We start from the raw sequence: 23,347 nt of genomic DNA, 5'->3' as shown, positions 1-23,347 counted from the left end.
TGGATAAAAAAATCTATAAGGGTGCACCATTGCAATGTGCTTAAGAAACTAAAAATGTGAAGTTTTGACAGTTTATCACATTTACTAGTCTAAAGTTAATATATAAATATTTATATAATATTTGTCAAATGTTAATAATTTGTATGAACAGAATTTCTAGCCAAGTGGTGGAAGGCTCAGAATCTTGTCTCTGCTTTTTGTAGATAATGTCGTTCTGCTGGCTTCATCAGGTAGTGGACTCCAGCTTGCAATGTTGCAGTTCCCAGCTGAGTGTAAAGTGGTGCGAATGAGAATCAGCACCTCCAAATCTGAGGCCATGGTCCTCGCAAAAGGAAAAGGCCGGAAAAGGATGGAGTACCCAGTACAGGTTAGGGACGAATTGATCCCCAAAGTGGAGGAGTTTAAGTATCCCGGGGTCTTATTTACGAGTGACGGGAGAAGGGAGCGGGAGATCGCGAGACAGATTGGTACTGCAGCTGCAGTGATGTGGATGCTGTACCGGTCTATCGTGTCGAACAGAGTGCTGACTGTAAAAGTGAAGCTCTCAATTTACTGGTCAATCTACGTCACTCCCCTTCCCAATGGTTACGAGCTCTGGGTAGTGACTGAAAAGAACAAGATCACAGATACTAGCGGCGGTAATGATCTTTCTCTGAAGGGTGCCTGGTCTCTTCCTTAGAGATAGGGTAAGGAATTTGGCCATCCAGGAGGGCCTCAAAGTAAGGAGCCAGTTGAGGTTGTTCGGGCATCTGACAGGGATCCCTCCTAGGCGCCTCCTGAGTGGGGTGTTCTGGGCACATGCCTGGGATGAGACCCCAGGGCAGACCCAGGACATGACGGAGAGACTAAATCTCTCTGCTGAACTGGGAACGCCTTGGTGTTCCCCCAGACAAGCTAGAGGAAGTAGCTGGGGAGAGGAAGGTCTGAGCTTCTCTGCTAGGCTGTTGCCCCCGCGACACAGCCCTTGATAAGCAGGAGAAAATGGATAGATGGTTCCATAAGTGTTCAGGGACCATATGGCTCCTCTTAAAGTTCTGGGTTCAGTAACATGCAGAACAGATCTTAGACACCTGATTAAGACTAAACAATCAAAGCCCTACATAAATATATACCTACAGTACATAGAAGTTTTTTGTTTCAGATGAGCAGAGACTATCATAACACATAATTGTTAATATGGTCAGACAAATGCTTGATTGATCAGGTAGGATGGGGAAGAAAAAAAGCCAATACATGCATTATTTATGTAGTCTAGGGACACATTAAGACATTATCTAAGGCTTTCAGAGCTGTGTCCTGTAACCCTGTTAAAGTCCCTTGCAAGATATGGAAATTTATGGAAAAACACCAGATAAGGGAAGGCATCTAGAAAAAGCTTCAGTGGGCCAGCTGCACAGAGACTAGGCTTAAACCTTGTTTTCCGCCGGAGATCCCACTGAAGTTGAAATATTTTGTCTACACTGACTGATTGATCTGTGACAGTGAAAACACTAATTATTGTATTAAGTAATTATGTGTTTTATTATTAGGCATTGACTGAGAACAGATATGATGACATGATCCCTTCAGATAAAACAAATTAAAAAGTCACAAGAAACCTTCAAAGAGCATGTGGACATTGACATAAGAACACATTTAAACAATAATTACATAATTGCATACTTATAATTACTATAGCCTTTAGGCTCACTTTAAGTCAGGTATAATTTTGTGCATTTCTCTGTAGATAATTGCATTATTTTACTGTTGTCATAAGTGGGATATGACATATATAGCCAAAAACAGATCAGACGATGCAATGTTCTTGCCAGTGACTTGTAGGTACAGCCTCCGGCTTAATCTTCTTGTGCTGTAACCATGACAATAACAATAGCCTACGCAAACTTACAAATATAGATCCTCCTCTTTTGGGAGTATACAGATTGCCCTAAAGAATCAACTCTTCACTGTGGCCAGCAAGCCAAGACTTATCTTGTTGCTCTTTGCAGAATCATGTCCTCGCTGTAGCCAAGACAGTCAACATTTATCTTTCTGCTGCTCACCAGACATGCAGACATGTTGTCTGAATTACTGCTCCCTATTACGCAAACTATAACACATTAGTTAAGTAATACATACAGTATGTAACTAATTTAAATCGATTCCAGTTTTTAAAAAAGTCCAGACAATGGTATTTTTGTTGATTTCTAATTCATCACCCTATTAGAAAAAGAGAAGACATTACCATCATTGCAATCAAACTCAGAAAGCCATGCAAACAACATTAAATAACACTTTCATCTACTTTGGCTGATTAAATATCTACTTAGGCCAGAGCTCTGTTTTGAAAAATATGCTGTCACAAATTTTCAAATGAAACAAACAACGTTAGTTATTCCAACATGACAGACACAACAATTCTAAGAGTGAAATAAAGACCAGTGAACAATAAAATAAGATCCAAACAGATAACATAAGCAGAGAATGCGGATATAGGTACTTGAATGTGAATACTAGACCTAAGTTATAGTTGGTTATATTTTAGTATAATAGATATATTATATAGGGTATCGTGTAAACAGACGCTATGTTTTAAAGAGTGTATAAGAGCTTTTGAACCTGAATATTTACTCTAAAGTCCAAAATCAGTCCCGCTGGCTAAAATGTAGCAAGGTTGACACCCAGTGGTTTGATCCGAACATTACAGCTGTAAACCCGCAATCTCCGCCTTATTCAAATACAATATTTGTTCAAATACAGGTCAGAGGCAAACACTTAAGTTTGCTATTCCCAGTGTGGATGGTGTTCAACAGTTGGGTAAATCCGTAATAGGCAGTGAGATTGGAAACGAATTAAAAAATTATGAGGAAATTACGAGTTTCTGTGCCAGATGTGAGAGCTGATTACTTTGTCTTAATTTCCTAAAAGGTGCACCAGCTCAGTGTGATAAAGATCATTAATTTGACTGCATTAAGAGGCGGCTGGCGAGCACGTTTAAAATAGACTATGAGCAAATTGTAAACCGTGATGGCGTCCATTTATGCTGCCCCTTTCTTTTATATTTTTCCCTCAGTTGAAATGACTGAACTGCATTTAATCTGGATGCATTTCATCAAAAATGATGCTCAAAATGTTTGTTTGTTTTAAATATGGATAGGGATTATAGTTCAGATTGGATGAAAGAAATTTTCCACTATCGCATAATGTCAGTGGTTTTAGGAGCAGATGGGTCTGGACCAGACCATGGCTAATACAACAGATGACAGACGGTGGTCTCTGGAACCAGTTTCTCACATATGACAGCCTCACTTACTGGTTTGATCTGGTCTTTCCAGTTCTCTACCATCTCTGTCCATTTGTATAAATATCATTTTTATCAGCCACAACTACAGCCAAATTATCACAAAAATCACCCAATGCTGTTAAGAATTACTAATAGATCGCACAATTGCATTGAGGCAATATTACTTCCTCACACATTACAAATAGTTGCTCCATCGTGGATAATGACATGTCATAAGAATACTAGCAAAGGGAAGTTTAGTTAACGTGATTAGAAAGGTCAAAAAGTCAAAAGGGCTGCTACTCATAAGCAACAACCCTTAACATTACTCTCAAAGTAATAACTACGGTGTTCCTTGGTTTTTATCAAGCTGTTTACATATAAAAGACAGGAGGTTATATCAGCCTACAGCCCATATTCATTGATTATTATGTTTTAATTATACTGGCTACTCAGTTTGTTTCCGGAGTGTGTTCAGAAATTAATTTCGAACTACCGTAACTATTATTAATAATAATAAAAACAAATGCATATTTCAGGTACAAAGTTGCAGGACTGTTTGCTTGCAGTAACTGAAAGTAAACTGCACTCTTTGCAGTGTGGCTGTAACTAGACTACCGCCTCACACGCCAGGAGGGTGAACCGCCGGAAACAACCTACCCTGCCTTCTCCGTGCGTGAACCTTACGTGATTGACGGATCAGCCGGACCAATCGCACGCCTACTTCCCCTTTCCCGCGCTCCAATCACTTGCCCAGGACGCGTACACAGAAAATTTTACGGCGCAGTCACGGTAGGTTGAGCCGACTGAGGTCCATAGAAATTTGACAGCTTCACAGGTGAGACAACCGTCCAGAGGCTGTTTCACTTTAGCTTCCAGGTTTTTTTTTTCTCTCGGAACTCTATTCACTGTGAGCCTGGGGTTGCCACAGTCAAAAAACAACCATTCGAAGTCTAATCATTCCGGCAGCATGAGCAAAAAGAAAAAGGACTGGAAGACTGAAAAAGGTAAGGCTTGTTTTGGAAAGGGGGGGAGGTGGAATGAGGCTATCATCATCTCCATGGCAGACGGCGTAAATCTTTACCACGCCAGAAGACTGACAGACACTCTTTCCGTCTTGTCCGTGTGCTGCAGTAGTAGCCTACTTGTTTCCTAGACTGCTTGATAATCCCACAGGGCGGACTGTACAGATGTTGTAATGATGTTCCGCCTCCTGTTTGTGCCGCCGTAATGTATGTTTGACATTCGCAACAACGCTGCCGACACAGTGCTTGCTTATTAGCTTACATTTAAGGTGCTCACAGATCTTTCTCGAGTCTTCACGTACCTGTCAGAGTACCCCACCACCCCCAACTAACAGTTCCCGTCTCCCACCTGTATGATGCAGCAGCAGCAGCAGTTCGCTGAGTTGCAAACAGCATTCTCTGCAACTGAATGCCCTTGTAGGTATACTCTCTTAGGAATTAGCGTGCATTAATATAAACCGTGCACTTATTCTTAAAGCCGACCACAGTTTGAAGCATACAACGATAGCAGGTTATTGTGAAACTTTTCTCTTTGACATACAGGACAGACCTGTTGTCTGACAAAGAGGCAGGGGCAGTAAGGGAGACTTCAGCACTTTGTGAAGTTTACTTGTGAGTTGTAGCTTTGTAACTCACAGCAGAGCTTTTTCGGGGTAAACTTCTTTCTTTTGGCTTAGCAGCTGTGGTTAGTGTGGCAGTCACTGGTTGCATTGCGTTTCTGCCACCTTAAAAACGAGCAAACAGCAACTAGACTGCAGCCACAATTATGCATGTCGATTGCACATGTATTTTCCCTGCTATGACATGCTTATAGAGAGAAGCAGTGCTACATAATGTCACATTAGGGGCAAATTTCCTTATCTGATCTAGCTCATTCAGTAAATGAAACCATATTTTTTCTTTTTTGTTTTGCATTATATTGGTTGTCGGCTTTCAATTTGAATTATGCATTTGTTTGGTGTAGTTCAGTCTGTGTCTAAAGGATGTTTCTATAAATGCTTCCAGTTTGAGCAGGAAGCACCACAGAATGAATATCAATGTAAGTACTATTGTTAATCTACGTCAAATCCTTTTAATAGGAAATCATGGTAAGTCAAAACATGAAAGAAAGAAAACATTTTAAACTTCAGGATATTAACATTCTTATTTCTTAAAATGCTCCTTGACTTGGGCGAGTCTCTAGGCTTTGGGAAATCGTGCTATGTAATAACACCGTAGATGAAATAATTTCCCTCATTTTGACACTTTTAGTTTCTCTGGAAAGATCAGCCTTATTTCTGAAGCGGTTGAAAATCTGATTTGCCACATTTACCAGAATTCTGACTATAGTAAAACTAGGGAGATTTCTGAAGAAACAGAATGAACAACATATAGAAACATAACCGAGAAAATTCATGAATAAAAAGACAGCATATGCTGTTCAGGCTGCAGGTACTTGGATAATGCCAGTTTTTGTAGTTTTGCCTCTGTACACCACGACACTGGAATTTAAATCAAACAGTCAATATGCATTTAAAATTCAGACTTTCAACTTTAATTCAAGGGGCTTTGCATAATTTTTTTTGCATTAACTATTGAGGAAATACTGTTTCCAATGGTTCAAAAGTAATTGGACAACTGGCTGACAAAATGTTTCATGGTTAGATGAGGTCAGTTTGCTTATTATTCCAGATAAAAGATCTGGAGATTATTCCAAATGCTGAACTTGAATATGGTAACTTTTCACTGGAACTCTAAATGTGATGTCCAAAGTGATGTCAGCGGGAGTGAGGGAGGCCATCATTAGGCTGAAAACCCAAAAAATAAACCTATCAGAGAGACAGTAAAAACTTTTAGAGTGGCCAGATCAATCAAAAAGAATGAAAACACTAGCTCAGCCAGCTCAGCCACACCAAAAGGTCTGCGAGACCACAGAAGACTAAGTAGATGAATTCTTCTCTTAGTTAAGAAAAACACTTCACAGCATCTAGCAAAAACACTTTCAAGGAGGTTGGTGTATCATTACCACTGGTTACACTCAGGAAGAGTTTGGCAGCAAATATCTAAAAGAGCCTGCACAGCTCTGATTGATTGGAAGAGAAAAGTCTGGAGAATGAAAGGATCTGCTCCAAATGCATAACCCCTGATCCAAAGCATAAAACATTATCCATTGAACATAAACGAGGCAATGTTATGTCATGGGCATGTGTGGTTGCCATTTCAACCATGGGCCTAGTGTTGATGATGTGACGGCTGATAGAAACAGAGGGATGAATTCTGAAGCGTAGTGGACTATACTCTCCGCTTAGGTTCAGCTAAATGCCGCAGGGCTGGTCGGACAGCACTTCAGTGTGCAAAATGAACCAAAGCATACTGAAAAAGCCATGGAAGAGCTTTTCAAGGCAAATATTCTACAACTGCCAAGCCAGTCACCTGGTCTCAACCCAGTAGAGTAAGCTTTTCAGTTAGTGAAGCGCAAGGAAGGAAACACAGTATCTAGTTATGGCGATTGTCTTGAAGTATTTAAACCAGTCCTTATATTTCAAATTATGTCAGTTTGTCCCATCAGTTTTGAACCTCTGAAAATGAGGCCATATGCATAAAAATGAAATATGTTAAAGGTTGATGCATTTTTTTGGTTAAATACCTTCAATAAAGTTGAAAGTTTTCAATCACACCCTTTAAAACCACTGGAGGCAAAATTAGAAAAATTGCCCAAAACTCATTGATCTAATTGTAATATATGTTATATGTGTGACGCACAGGTGACTTGCCCTTTCAGCCAGGAGTTTAGAAAACTATTCGGGCCCTTTGATTGATATGATACTATGTGAAATAATCACATGACCTCTAACCCAATCTTTGGGATTCTGCAAAGGACAGCAACAAAGTGCTTCACTGTAGTCCAGAGAGCCTTTCTGTGTTCAACTCCAGAACTGCCTTTTTATTCATCCATGTAGAATAATAGCTATTTTAGGAGTAACAGCAGTGGGCAAGAGGGAGAGAGAATACATCAGGGATACAACAGATATCCCCTATTGCTGCAAGGCCTTCAATGTAAGCCTGACCTCCTGTGATATTCTGTGTAACGATGATCCAAGGAAGCTTACATTTCTGACCAGAACATAGTCATCTCTTTTTCCCTGAATATGTAGGCTTTTATTTGTGCGACAGTCTCATAACCCATAGTGCCATTTAAAAAGAAACAATACAATGTTGATATGACATGCATTTTATTTGATCTGTTACAGAGGTGATTTCAAAGTCCACAGTGTAAACTAGGCTACTTATCTGGCAATGATTTCACAGTAGCGCATAATTAGGATGATTTGCTCTTGCTTTTGCACAACAGCCCAATGCTGTCAGCCAGTAGCAAGCAAAGGCTCTTTTGCAGTCAGAGCAGAAGCAGCAGAAGTTATTTGATATTAGACAATTATAATGTAGGTTGTTTTAAAAACAAACACATACGCAGCACAAAGCACTGAGATTTCTTGTACATTGATTCGATAGCGCCTAGTATGAGTTTAAATGTAGTGAGATTTTAAGAAGTAAGTTCTTTGAAATAGTTTCTTGACAGACAAAGGGCAGGACAGTGTAGATGTAGTTAGTATTTATTGATGGGTTCTGTATTTCACTCACTGGTTGCAAAGGATTTTCATCCAGGTATTAAAAACAATCCTTCTGCTTAAAATGATGTTAGTTGGTCCAGTTAATTATGAGTCTCTAAAAATGGGGGGATTGTATAACAAATTGTTGTATTTCCTAAAGAATTAATGCAAAAAAAAAAAAAATTGTGTTAAACCCTTCATATTAAAGCTGAAATCTGAACTTTGATCACATTTTGCTTGCCTGGTTTAAAACGTATAGATAATTTAATTAAAACTTTATAGATAACTGGAAAACTTCTGGTCTTATTAGAAGAGATGACTTCATCTCACTTTGGATGGAGCAGGTTGCAATTCTAGAAATCTAAATTGTATAAATTTCCTGTGAGACCAACAAAAAACAAACCAAAAATCAGCAAAAAATAATGTAAATATAAAAATTCACAAAAAAGTCATTAATATAACTCTCTCGACCACATCAAGGAGTAAATTAATTAAATGTAGACTGTTGAACGTTAAGTTTTTCTTTTCTAAATCTCTGTTAGTAAATGATTTATTAATTAATTGATCAACATTATTGATTTATTTCCCCTACAGAAGCCCGGATGCAGCAGGATAAATATGTTAGTTTAAATTAATCAGCACCCTTAAGTCATACTAACTGTCAGAAGCACAGGCTGAGGAGGAGGAGCAATCTTTCACGCTAGCTTCGTTTAATCAAGCAGCTGATAAGCCAAAGTGCAAAGATCTAGAAAAGTTCTAATTCATTTGAAAGTGAAAAACACACAAAAAAACCTGTTTTCCTTTTTGTTTCTTGCTCTTTTTCAGAGTTTCTATTGATTTCATTAATGTATTTTCTTTACAAAGAAAATGATAACCATTACAGGAAAAAAATATTCCGAGTTGACCCACAGAGCTAACATGAAGAAAAGCAACTTTAATAAATGCTGATATATATTTAGGCTCTTTCTCTCATATTGATCTTTAAAGTTTAACTTCATGTGTTTACTAGCTCCAAACCATCAACTGTCTTGCAGGAATAGAGTCGATTAGACTCAGTTCCTACAAGACTATTGATGGGTCTAATGTACCCCATTCCAACAACACTGTTCAAAGAAGTTTTACCATTGTTTTTTTAATACGATCAGTTTATCTTTATTAACAGGCAACATATCACAGGCTTTTAAGGTGGTTGTAATTAAACCACATGAGTTACTACTTGGCTCAGGCAGGATTTATACCTTTCATTTTATTTTGAAAAATTCTTGAATGAGTAGTTGTAAAACAGGTTGTTGATCCCCTGCAGAGGAATGGTTTGTTTGAACTTGCAGCCATTGTTGGTATTAAAGAAAATGAGTTGCAGTTGTTTGAGTCGTATCTATCTGACAGATTCCATATTGTTTATGTAAATCATTTTGCTATGTAGATTATCTCCAGCTTTATTTATCAATATAGCCAGATGAGATTTATTACTATGAGACTGATCTGTTGTACTTGATTATCAGGTCACTCTAAAAACACTGAAAAGTTGCTCCAGAACACTGCATTAGAGTACTAACAGGGGGATAAAGAGACACCGTATTTCTCCCTCTTGCACTGAACATTTTTTCTATTTTTAGTTACTTTCACTTTCACTTTCTTTTCTCCTTCTACTCCTTGCTTCCTCCCCTCACCCCTAACGGGTCACAGCAGAAGGCTGGCCCTCTTTGAGCCTGCTTCTTTTCTTGTTAAAAGGGAGTTTTTCCTTACCACTATCACTATGAAGTGCTTGCTCACAGAGGACTGTCTGATTTTTAGGGTTTTCTCTAGAAGATCATCAGGTTCTAGGGCAATATATTAAGTTCAGTTAAATTGAAAGTTCACTGTGGTTGAGTACAGAGGCAAAATTACAAAAATTGTTTAACTTTTCAAATATTTATACACCTTGACTGTATTTTCAATGACCTGTAAGTCGTATAAGAGTTTGTGCAGAGAAAAAGCAACACAGAGCTTTGAAGAGGGAGGACTAAAAGCTTGGACTCATGCACGAAGCCTGCACTAAAATAATGCTTGTCTGACAGGCGTGTGGTGTCCACAACTGCCAGTTTAAAGCCATAAGCGATGGCTAAACACCCTTCATCACAATGCTACTGATGAAGGGTCTGTCTCATGACTGGAGGAGAAGTTCCACATTCGCATCAAGGCCTGAAACTATTACTGATATGGGTGGGGGCCTTCAGTAAAGCAAGAGCACTTTTCTATGACTTTGGTTAAGAGAAGAAAAAAAACTATATTAAGTTAAAGTGAAGGAAGGATGTTTGTGATTTTTAACATAAATCAATATTGCACCTATTTGTGCAAGGACTACATTTTCGGCCTGTTTTTATCAGTTTTTTTTTAGTAAAACTGTTTTTATTTTCTCTCACGTGTATGCAACTTGTCTTCACAGAGAGACTGCTCCATCTAAGTTTGGATGACAGGCGCAAGGAGTATCGTCGTCAAGATTTCATTTCTCTGGACAAGATACTAACCTGGAGAGAGAAAAACAGATGTAAGTGAGGGAGTGTGCCATTTGGGATGCTGAAGTGTTTGAAGTGTTTCTAAGTGTGTGGTCGTACACATTGTGGTAATTTTTACAGGTCAATCAGAAACCAGGAGTGCTGTTTGTCAGAAAAGCTGGGTCAGCACAAGTACAATTAATTTAAGCTAAAAATTTAAGCTGAACAGATGTATTTTCATAATTTCACTTAGCTAAAATATATGTATTATCTATCTTTTTTATTTGTTGCCCATTTCAAAACCTAAATGAGAAACTGTTGTTGGATTATATAGCTGTAACAAAATTAACCCTAGACAATGGCTGTGCTACATGAACATTAATCAATTGAAAGAGACATTTGTAAACAACAGTATGTTACTTAGTCTTTTATCTCAAACTGTGGACTACTGCTCTTTATTGATAGCTGAAACTTTGGTGCTCTGTCACTTGCTGAATAGAGCAGAGGCAGAAAGACAACGTTGTGCAAGGACTTGTTGCAAAATAGTGATGTCACAGACCCCCTTTCCTTTAAAAAATTGTTGCTAAAAGGGTGTGAATGGTTTCTTAATCTGGCCAAAAAGGTAAAGTGAAATGGTTACAGCTGTGAGTAAGAAGGATGCCAAAATGGAAATGCATTGTAGCACACCTTTATTGCTTCCATAGCAATTGAGAGAGTAAGGATCAGCCAGCGACTGCTAATCAAATGCAATTTAGTGGGTGATCATCACATGTTTAGCCAGCTCTATAAAAACAGAAGTTTTGGCTTAATTCTCTGTTCTTAGCTGACAGAAGTGGCAACCGGTGTGGTCTTCTGCTGCTGCTTAAAAATTTAAAGTATTGCGTTGTCAAAGATACTTATCTGCATACCTTAATTACTACAATTGGTCATTTAAGTTGCTGTTACCTTCTGGACTGATTTTCTCTTTTCCTGACAGTTCTTTGTAAGATTCAGTCTTTCCCATCCTGATGCTCAGTTTTAACTTTAGCAGGTTGTCTCACCATCTCTACATGCAGAATTTTATCTAGTTTCTGAGTGGCTAATTAGATAGTTACATTAACAAACAGTTAAACAGGTATACCTAAAAAATTGTCCAGTGAACTGTATTTTCCTATATTCAGTTACTTGGACAGGAATTGTATTGATTTAAAGTTGGAATTAGTGTATTTAATTAACATTACAATTCACAAAGCATATCAAAATATGATGTAAAATAGAGATGCAAGTGAAAGTGATTATGAGAAATAATTTTTTAATTGTGAAACAGCGTGATTACCCTGTAATACTGTCAGAAATAATAAGCAGAACTCATTTAGATTCAGAAAGCTGAATTATATTTTCTTAATGTATGAAGCTACCTTTAAATGGCACATTTAGAAAAAATAAGCCATTTGTTATGTAAAAAAAGTCATTTTAAAGTTGAAGATAAGAGTTAATGGAAGGCTTAATATGTTAATATTATAAATCGACCTGTCATTCAGTATGTGACTGTGTATGCAGTATGTGAAGCAAGAAGCAAAACTCATTGTTAATAAAAACCAACACAGGCTTTTAAATTGATTATAACAAAAAAATCTGCATCAAGGAAAGCTGTTGATTTTTACTATTAATAGACACTGTGGAATGGTTATAAGTGAACTTGTCTTGCTTGTCCACTGTACTTAACTGGTTCACAACAAAAATCAATACTACACACTGCATCACACAAGTATTTTTAGACAGCTTCTACAAATAGAATAAAAATGTGAGTATTGATGTATAGGACACTGGAATCATTGACAAAGTGATCCTTACAGTCTTTGTTTTCTTATTTCAGGTGATGACCAAGAAGATGGGAAGGAGGTGACAGGCGGAGGAGGGCTGAGTGATAAAGTATCTCTTTACAAAGGAGATATTACCGTCTTGGAGGTGGATGCCATAGTCAATGCTGGTAGGCACTCTGTTCTCTGACCTTTTAGAACAGGTGGATGGTGTTTGATGCCTGAAAGCTGTTAAGTTGTCCTTGGCTGCCCTCTGCTGCTAAGACTTGGGAAATACTGGTTGTTATGTCATTACACAGTGGTCAGCATGACTGAGACAAATGTTAAAGTACACATCTGCTCTCTCTGATCTGACTGTCCGAAAGTTAAAATACAGTGCTGTTTAGACTATAATTGCAGCTCATGGCCTTTCTCGTGAAAGTGACAGACAAGGGTTCACGACCAGCTGCTTTTGGTGAGGTTTATGTGGTTTGTCAGTGATTACGACACAGATCTGTCAGTGATTATTCAGTGCTGCTGTTGGGGGAAACAACATAAACATCTTTGAAAGTGAGTGAAAAACCAGGATGAAGAAAGGTTAGCAGAAGTGTGTTTTTTTTTCATTATTGCATCACTGTTATATAATATTCTGCATTCTGTTCACAACCTACACACAGAGTTATAAGTGTGGAGGAATTGCTTTACCTGTTGCTACAGCTGATCCCAAGGAGAATGTTTCAGCTTAAAGTTGTGGTACCTCAATAACTGTGCAGGAGCAGAATATTAACATAGTATATATTGGATTTCTGCTGTTTCACAACTTTTTCTTTTCTCACAAAGTGTTTGCAAATACGTTCATATTCTCATTAGAGTCTACTAGGCAGTGTTCACCTTGTGTGAAATTAGTGCCCTATAATTTATGCAAGATTAATAGATGTGAAAAACAGACTGCTCCATCGGATGAGGCTAATGAACTTAATGTATTATGTAAAAAACCATGCTGATGAGGTTGGCATGGTGTCAGCATTATGTAAAAAGAGTACAACTGACATGAACCTTAATCTCATGGCTGTTGTGTCTGTTCATCAGCATGTTGACCTACAATGTATCACATGCATTATTATAGAGGTCAAATAGATTCTTCCGCTAGTTTTATTGTTGCATGTTATTTACTTTGATGTTGTGACAGAATCAACTAATTTTGATACAATATATGAAAAAATATTAATATTCAACACTATGTTTGATACTATGGTGAGGAAAATGACCACAACATTGAGCTGTGTTTAAAGTTTGTTACTTTGAACTTTTACTAAAAGATAAAAACAATGATTATTCTTTTACATTAATGAAAGCTTATTGAGGTACTTATCTGTACAACTAGTATCTCTGTTCAGTATACATACTTTGATATAGATAATCAGTTGTTGCACTCAAAAATGATTCCTTGCCCTCATGAACATGCCACAATAACGTTGCATAAAATGCAGCCAAAATATTTAAAAAATAAAGGTGTGTTTGTTTAAATTATTAATCATTAAGGAAAATAAAGTAATAAAGTAAAGTAACTACTACTATAAAGGCACCCAAAGCACTTTACAATACCACTATTCATTCACTCTCACATTCACACACTGGTGGAAGCAAGCTACAGTTGTAGCCACAGCCGCCCTGGGGCAAACTGCCATATCGCACCATCGGCCCCTCTGGTCAACACCAGTAGGCGGTAGGGTAAAGTGTCTTGCCCAAGGACACAACGACCAGGACAGAGAGCCCAGGGATCGAACCGGCGATCTTCCAGTTACAGATGCGCTTCCCAACCCCCTGAGCCACGGTCGCCCAGTATGAAAGCATGTGTGTATGTGTCATTTGAACATGTAAAACAAAAAACATGTAAAATTGACATGTAAACAAATTATTTAAAATCTGCATTTTTGCATACATATTTTTTGAGTATAATGCTATAAACATACTGTATATCACATACTCCTATGAAAGTCAGGAAACTTCTCTTTGCAATTTTACATAATTTTACTGTTTAAATTTGTTACATGTAAGTCTGTGGCCTCAAAATGAAGTATTTAGGTTATGGATAAAATGAGCAGTGCTTTGTGGCTGGATGCTTAGGGCACACGAGAAGAGAAAATAAGGTTCAGGATGCAACGTTGCAGGTTTTTGTTTTACACTGTTTAATGCTATTACAGCAGAGGAAGGTTGTTTACTTCATCAGCTAATGCAGCCAGACATCCAGGCTGTGATTGAGCAACATGCTGGCTAGGAGGCAATTGATTCTGGTTAGCAGGCTGTCAGAGGTGCTCGAAAGGTCAAATGAATTGCTGAAGCCTTTTATAATTTTAAGGTCTCAGCATTTGGCCCTCTGTACCTCCATTCATACTGTCAAGCCACTCGTCTTTGTACAGGTGGTGGCACTGATAAGAACACAGTGATGGACTTTACTGTCCTGCTTTGTTTACAGTGTGGGGCAGTTTTGCACAGTAGTTTGTTATGAATGGGAATTTTAATGTAAATGGAAAGTCCCAGTCCCAATGTTTTTGTCACTGGTAACAAAACATTTTACAGGATGACATTGTGCTATATAAATATTGCTGGCAAACGATTTAGTTGATTAGGCTGCACATGTTCTTGGTCCTGTGGAGCTTGCCCAAATTTTTTGTGACTAACACAGTTCTGAGCAGGCATTGTGGATGTTGAGCAACATGCACTGATAAGATCTTTTGGATAGCTTGTTCAACTTCTTGCCTTTCATCTATTCAATGGTTCCAATCTCTGGCCTGCAGTACTTCCATTTTCTCATGCTGTTTTTCACTTAGGCTTGGCACCAGCAGACTGCTGTGTGTGAATTGTGGGAGTTTTTGAAAGTATTACTCACAAGCTTAATAAACAGTCCGAATGACATTTTCTCACCACGGTCCAACGTGATTTATAAATTGAGATATTACGAGTGCAAATTGTAGGTATATGTGGAGGTTGGTGTGAAGGAATACGTCTTTGTGACCCCATATTTATTTAGGCTACTAATTATGTCCTTTGGTCCATTTATTTGGCAGTTTAATATCCTGTTGTGCTGGGCTGTGATGTGATATGGAAGATACAGCTCATTATTTATTATGGCATACCTTAACTATTACTTTAAAACTGCATTAGCAATGTGTTCTCCAGGTTTGGCTCATTGGAATCACCAGTGGCAAAATTCTTGCGGTTCATTGCAGCGATCAGCTTGTTAAAGCTGACACATTTGTTTTAATTATGTTCCATTTTCATCCATTTCTTAGGGAAAAGACTTTACAACAAGATTTTGTCTCGACAGCAGCAGTATGCGGCTTATAAAATAAGAAATGTCCAGCTTGCCGTTACCTGTTATGGCTTCTGCCTATAGCTTTAAGAGGGTGTCAAGTTGCTTTATGTGCTCCATTAAAATTTAATTATTGGGCTCATTGAGTTTTTAATTCTTCTCTAATTCTGTTTAGCTGGAGGTTGCACAGGAGGCGCTTAAACTGTCACCCGTGTGCGAACCTGTGGGAGGTGGTGTCAGTTAAGTGCAGGGTTAGAGGGCAGAGCGGCTATAACATGACACGGTGAGTCAGGCTGCAGCATCTTGTCCCAGCAGATGTTGAGACTTAGCCCGGAGTATAGAATGACCCTGCTGGAAAAGTGATGTTAGACCACACTCATGCTTCTTGCAGTCCTCTCAGAAAACGTAATGAAAATAATAGGAATGGGTACAGATGCAGACATACCAGTTAAAAATAAAAATCACACAGTTTTCTAAAATAAAGTGAAACAGATGAAAGTGTTTAGGGTCAGGCATCCTCTATTTAACTGAGGAAGACCTTTGCGCTGTTTCTCCCTATATATTGAAATGATCACAAGTATCAAATGTTTTGATATAATTTGATCATTCCCATAGATCTCAATCAGAGTTTTTCATGTTCTTATCCCAGGATGCTTTGTTAGTCCTCTAGTTTTATGCTGCCCTGATTCAAAGCACTTTGTGCTTGACACTGGAAACCAACCGCATCACATAACTGGGCCTCCTCCGTGTATTTCATTGGGATTGTTTTGTTCATAATGTTTCTCTTTCTTCTTGTATATATATATATATATATATATATATATATATATATATATATATATATATATGTGTATACGTATGTATATATACACACACACATGTATGTATATGTAAATAATACAATTTATTTGTATTTTGCAAATGTATTTATATTTTTTGCAAATAAACTGAGGCTGCTTTTATCAAGAAAGCAAAATAGGGTGTGACTGGAAACCATACAATTTTTTGTGGTCATCTTGTTTATGTGTGTTTTCAAGATTTATAATTAACAACTAGCAAAGCTCTTTAGACTTATTTTTGAATATGCTTGCATTTTCTTTCTTCCCAATCTCCTCAGACAACTCTTTAATCTTCTTTCTCTTGTTCATGTTGTTGTTGGTGCATGCAGTGAAACTAAGAGCACAGTGATTACTTTTCTCCTTTCAAAGAGGCTGAATGACTAATTATAAGATTGAAGACTCCTGTCAAAATAATTGAAGAATAATTGAACCCGCTATGTCACTACAATACAATTGCTTATCACTACGTCTAATGGTGATAAATAAGGTTTTTCCAATAATAGCATTCAGGCTATGTTTGAAGATCTTTTAAGACTAAAAATGAATTAAGTTCTTTCACTTGTTTTATTCTATGACAAACTGAAGGTTTGGAGGTAAACATGACAAAAGGGCTTTTAATTTCACCTCTGTGAGGATGGGGAGTTATGTCAGATGTGAACGGCACATTTGCTCGTGTATGACTGAGAGACACACATCCTAAAATCTGGATTTGCTCAGATTTTGGCCCTGTACATTTCTAATCCTGTGTATTCCATTAGTATAAAGATTTGCTACCCAAATTTTTGTACTTAGTGCATTTTTCTTTCTTTTTTGTATAATAACTGTAGCATGATCTTTTGTTTTTTAAAAACATACCCAGCAATTTCTCTGATTGCTAATTCACTGACTACAGTAGACTGTGTAGACCATGGTTAAATTGATAGCAGGATGGTGAATGGAAAGAGACAACTATCACAATCAATCAAGCCTTGTTTCATAGAAAATTACAGGGTTCACTAAAAGTGGGTGTTAAATTTAATGTATATAATTTATTTTGGTTTTAAATGGCAAACACAAGAAAATATCGGCCTTCTTTTTTTCTGCTCTTGTCCTTCTGGATGGAGTTCACACGAGTGTCACCGCCCTCTCAGTTCAGAATGAGATAGCGAAGATAGCAGTGCAAAGTAAAAAGGACCATTCTTATCATGATGACTGTGGTAATTATGCTTATGGGGTTGACTCCTAATCCATTATCTGCTGTAAACCTTCCCATCTTTCTGTATGGGATCATTTTTTTACAGGAGCCAATTTAATGTGCATAGAAAATCTAGTTATGAATGCCATAAAAAACCTGAATGGTTTGAAATGAGTTCAAGAAATTCAATTGGTATTCAGTTGTATGGGGCCACTTGTACTGCAGTCATCACAGATTTGATGAGAGCAGTGACCCTCGGAGGGCAGAATAGCATGATCCAGTAGAGATTGACTTTTATATATCTGTTTGATATGCCACCACTTCAAACAGTGTTTGCCTATGGGATTTGCTTGGCACAAAGGCAGCGTTGTTTACATTCACGATCATTCATTCATAATCTATGGTACAGAATCCTACATGTCCTGGTGTGGTCAATAGTGAATAGAATACAATGTTGTTCTGTGGTGAGAGCAAAGTAATGTCTAGAGGTACAACACTTTCTTGTATAATGTTTTTTTTGGGGTTTTTTTTTCCATATTTTTATTGAGAGACAAGTGTACATTAGTTTACAATGACAATACAATCTGTTCCCCTCACATGTTTTTTAGTTTTTCTTACATGAACAGATACGATAATACACACACACAGGCGCACCCACACACACGCTTAAATAAAATTGAAAAAACAAACAAACAAAACAAAACCTAAGAAGAAACCCAAAACAAACACAAACAACAAACCCCAAAACACACACACACACACACACAAAAAAAATAGATAAATAGATAAATCTTAAATAGATAAAGCATAGATAAAAAAAGATATGATATTAATCAGCTGGTAGAGCGTTTAATGACTTGCAATAGTTTACGAAGGGGCCCCAGATACGATAAAATTCTCTGTATTTGCCCTTCGCCACAAGGCCTATCTTTTGCAATTTAAGAAATGACATCACATCTCTAAACCAAAAAGAAACTGAAGGTGGCTTTGAAGATTTCCAAAGGAGTAAGATGCAACGTCTAGCCAAAAGTGATGTAAAGGCTAATATTTTGATGTGCGTAGGGTCGGTTAGACCAGTGTTGACTGGAAGCCCAAAAACAGCTAGAAAAGGGTCCATGCAGATTTGGGTCCCAAGAGCCTTGGAAAGAATAACTGAATACTGACTCCAGAAGCCATGGAGTCTTGGGCACAGAAAGAACATATGGCCTAGGTCACATGGGGTGGCATGACATCTCTCACACTGATCCATTACTTGTGGGTAAATCTCAGACAGACGAGACTTTGAATAGTAAACCCTGTACAACACCTTGAACTGGGTAAGTTGTAACCTGGCACAGGACGTACTATAACGGACATTGGATACCTCTTTCTCCCATTGCTGATCCGAAAAAATTACTCCTAACTCCCGCTCCCAAGCCCCCCTAATTTTAGCAACTGAATGGACATTTAAATCCATAAGTTGTTTATATATTAAAGATATAATTGACTTCTTATTGGGTTTAAGGGATAAGAATTCTTCCCACGGTTGGACATTTGGAAGAAGAGGGTAGGAGGGGAAGAGAGCAGAAGTACAATGGTATAATGTTTTTTGAGCATATTGTGTGTATGTGTTTATTTTTTTCTTTTTTTATCCTATATTTGAAGTAAAATTTGGATAATCAGCAAATAAATGCATGAAAATGACAAATAGTAACATTTGCGAAATTTGAATCATCTGACATTATTGTCATGATAGGAAATTCAGCTGCCGCAGGCGAGGATATGTACGTTTTTATTTTAAAGAGTAAAGAAAGTCGTGGTCCAGGCTTGTCCTTCCCCCATTTATTGAAAACCTCAGTAGCTGCTGCAGCACTGCAACAATGCGCAATAATGGTGTGTAATGTCCAGAGAATATTATGTCCTTCTCTGGGGCAGAAGCTTTAATGGAGACCACAGCCTTATTTATTGGGGAATGACTCTGAATGCTCTGCTAATATTTTAGCCAACAAAGAAAGCAACTTTCCAGAATAAAATGGTGGCATCTTTATTCTCTTGCTGAATTCTCAGTCTGTAGATAGACGATAAAATGACAGACATTTCACTGTTGCTCTTCCCAGCTAGGGTGCCTTTAAAGGTCTGGTTGTAATATATGTCTACATATTCTTCTTTTCCACTTCATAAACTCCTTCTTTTACTGCAACTAATATATTGCGGGGACTCAACATCACTTTTATCAAAGGGAGGATTTTTTCCCCTCTTATATCGAATAGTTTCTCCCAGCTTATAAACCAGTATGGATACCTGACTGTGGCATAACATGCCAAACACTGGTGTGAAATGTACTATTCACCTTTTACTTTAGCATTTTCCTGTGACTGATAAAGCCTGAGGTATCTGGTTTTGTTTCCTGCTGCTGATGGATCTTGTCAGCGTAGACTCTTCATTAGATTTGGTGTCAGGATGTGCTGCACAGCACACTCAGCCCCTGGAGAGTCTTGCTCAATAGGCCTATCTGTCTCTCTGCAGATTCAAACCCTGTGCCATAACCTCCCTGAGTGATGCGGCCATGCTCATAGCAATATGACTGCAATTGGAGGTCTCTCATTCTCTGTTTGTTGACGCACGCACATGATTGTGCACACTCGCAACCACACACACACATTTGCAGCCTGTCTTTAAGGCACTTCAGAGGCTTTTTGGCCTACATCTGTTTCCTAGGCACAACCCATAATGATAACTACTACTTGCCTGATTGAACCTCAACCTTATCTTGATGTAAATGTAATGATTTATGTTTAAGGACTAGATTTTACACCCCAGAATGGAAGACATTCTCCACCATATGATTCTATAAAAGTGCACACATACACATGCACAGTACATAGGAAACCATGGCAGAAGGGTGGTAACTTCTTGAACAAACTTGTGATTGTTGTGCTATCACACCAAGAATGAAAATCAATGCCTCTGGCTGAGAGAACTTGCTGCTCTGATGAACAGTGAAATGACTCCGGTGAGTGGGTTGCATCGGGCCCTGCACTAAAAGGTCCAGGTAATCGTATCACCTCTGAGTGAGGTACGGCACAAGGACAGGGTTTTCCCTCACGTCATAAATGTAAACGTAATGTCGTAAATGTGAACTGAGGCGACAAACCAGCTGACGAGCTTCCCCTTCTCCCGATTTCAGCTCGATTTCTCCCCTGCTAGCATCCAGTGATGATCCGTGCGTCCCTTCTGTAGCAGTGTTTGCTCATCATCGCCGTTCACCTGATCTCTGTGTGCCAACCTGGCCAAATAGAAATCATTTTTCATGAGGTGTTGCTAATGGAAAGTAATCATGGGAATCTGTGCTGTCAGTGTGTGTCCATCTCCCACTTAGAGAAATGTCTGCAATTGCTTGGACCGCTAATGGTCTATGACCGTATTGAGCATTTGGGAGAATGAGCCTACCCTTTGTTCCCAGTCATACATTTTGTGACCCACCCACACTTGAAAACATAAAAGCCGCACATATCCGCACAAAGCGAAGACCGTGAAAGTGTGGATGGGATTTTTTGGAGACAGTTGCCAGTGCTCATGAGGAGACCTGTCATTCAGGTCAGGCCTGCACTCATCTCCCCAGTGGAGAGGAAACTTCACTGAAAGTCATTGTAGGTCAGAAATGTTGCTTGCTTGTTGTTTGCTTTCTCGCCTTTCTTCCTAATCTGTTGTCTCTGTTCCTGGCTCTCATGAAACAATCCTCTCACAGTATCTTATGCCTTTTGCTGCACACATGCCAGATTTTGCCCACCAGGCCTAGGATTAATCGACAGGGGCTGATAGGACCATGAAAATTGAAGATCTTTGAAAAATAGTAATAACAGTAGAGGTCACTTACTGAATACAGCAAGGCACTTATCTAGTAAAAAAAAAAACTATTTGCCATTTTTATTTTTTGTTAAAAATAAAAAAGTACTTTAAGTGTTTTCATAAAAAAACCAAATGCCGTGCTTTTTAAGTGGGTAGGTAGAACACGATGGTTACAAATGACTCATATCCTATCCTTAAGCATACACTGTGAGAAAGACTGCCTGGCTGCGTGTGTGTGTGTTTATGTGGGGTAAGGATATGAGCCTCTCAAGTGGATGAACTGACTCATTTTTAGCAGCACAAAGTTCAGTGTAACTGGTAACATTGAAACAGACCACCAGAAGAATGGATAGAGTGCTCATGGAGCTTATCTGTCTATCGACCTGTAGGGGGCACTGTGGATCCATTCAAGTATCACTCACATCTTTTGATAGCAGAGTTAGTTTGAGAAGTGGGATGACTGAGCTGGTTCTGCATTTCACATAGATAAACCCCCCTTTTCTGTCTTGCTTTCACAGATGTTCCTTTAGAAATGTTTGCGGTGACAACTGGAAATTCCATCCTACACATTTTCGGCATCTGCAGAAGGAGAGAAATATGCCCATAATCGTGCTGTTTTTGGAAACAGAAGCACTATTTTAGAACAAAATAAAACCCTTTACAAAACAGATGTTGATTTTGGTGCTCGGTACAAGGTTTCAGCTGTTGGACTACGTTAACACCGAAGAAGCGAGAGTGTGTCTGCGCACGTCCGCGTGGAAACGGTAGAGATGTGAAAAAAGCAGCATGTGTGTAGCTGAATGCACGGGAGAGAGAGTGAGTTCTTGTATCTATAAGAGAATGTGGAGAGATGCTGGGTGAGACTAGCTCTTTACTGGTAGAGTGGAGCAAGGGTGAAAGGAGAGGGTTGGAGAAATCATCCTCTGATTGCTGGCTGTTTCCCTGCACAATCCCAAGGCAGCGTGCTCTGCTTTGTCATTAGCAGGCGATTCACTGGTGTTCTCACTACCTGTCTTTGAACATCAAATCATTCTCTCTTTGTTTTTATATTTTTTGTAGTTTCTTCATTTTCTTTGTTTCATTTTGTCTCAGTTAATATGTACGCCTGAAAATGCTGGAAACCTTTGCAGAAACAAACAAATGCACAGCATGTACACAGCCAGCTCAGAAAAGTGTGCACCTTAGCAGAAATACAGATGAGCTACTTGGTTACAGGCCGGCAGTGGCACGGTTTTTCTATAATGGCTTTCTATGTATAATGGCTAGGTAATGGTAATGGTCCAGGTAATGAGCAACATAATGTTACAAGTAAGTAAAGGAATATAAAGTTCCTCCAGACACTCCGTTTTATAATTTTACGCTTGGGCTTCACAGTCTCAGTTTCTTCAGAGGGGAAGCAATAAGAAAGAATCATGCTATACAGCATAATAAAATACCACAAATAAAACAATCACATGCAGCGTTACTGAGTGACTAAATCACTCTTTAGACTCCAGGAAATATTCGTGAAATTATATCCTCTCCACCATTTTTCTGTTTGCTAAACAGAAAAAAAAAGACTGGTATAGAGGACCTCTAAGCAAGTCAAATGAAAGACTGATGCTTTCCGAGCAGCTTTAAATGAGAATGCAATTCATAACCGAGGGCAGTTCATTCAATATTTGTGAGTGTTTGTGAGTTTGCATGTTTTCTCTGAGGAATCGGGTAGGGAGCCGCATTCATAAAAGTAGCTCTCAGCTGGCCATTTTGAATGCGTTTCAAAATAACTGTTGTTTTACTCTGCCTTTAAAAAGTTTTACTTGAGAGATATCTCTCAGAGGAATAGGATGCTGTTACATTTCCAGAAGCGCATTAGTAAGTTCTTCTTGCCGCTAACTAAACTGTTACAGATGGGAGTAAACACTTCCAGTTCACGGAAAAGTATATTTAAAAAAAAAAAAAGCATAATTTCTTGCACTGTAGCAATGTATGTAATAACAGTGATAATTCTCAGAATAAGCCTCTGGGTTTCTAAGTAGAATAATTCTGATGTTAGCATTTATTTTGCCAAAGCCATTATTGTTAGAT

At 38.4% G+C, this 23,347-nt stretch overlaps 1 protein-coding gene across 1 annotated transcript in view; it reads left to right on the top strand.

Annotated features, from left to right (window-relative positions):
• Nucleotides 1-4,034: 4,034 nt before the first annotated feature.
• Nucleotides 4,035-23,347, top strand: part of macrod2 (mono-ADP ribosylhydrolase 2) — a 409,646-nt gene continuing 390,333 nt past the window's right edge. The window contains exons 1-3 of the mRNA XM_006806942.3: nt 4,035-4,269; nt 10,300-10,401; nt 12,204-12,317. Of these exons, the coding sequence (XP_006807005.2) occupies nt 4,233-4,269; nt 10,300-10,401; nt 12,204-12,317 (253 nt within the window). The 5' untranslated portion in view covers nt 4,035-4,232. The remainder of the gene's footprint in view (nt 4,270-10,299; nt 10,402-12,203; nt 12,318-23,347) is intronic.

This window comes from Neolamprologus brichardi, chromosome 13 (assembly GCF_056152115.1).
Source record: "Neolamprologus brichardi isolate AB-2024 chromosome 13, ASM5615211v1, whole genome shotgun sequence".
Lineage (NCBI taxonomy): Eukaryota > Metazoa > Chordata > Actinopteri > Cichliformes > Cichlidae > Neolamprologus > Neolamprologus brichardi.
This window is presented reverse-complemented; position numbering and strand designations above follow the sequence as displayed.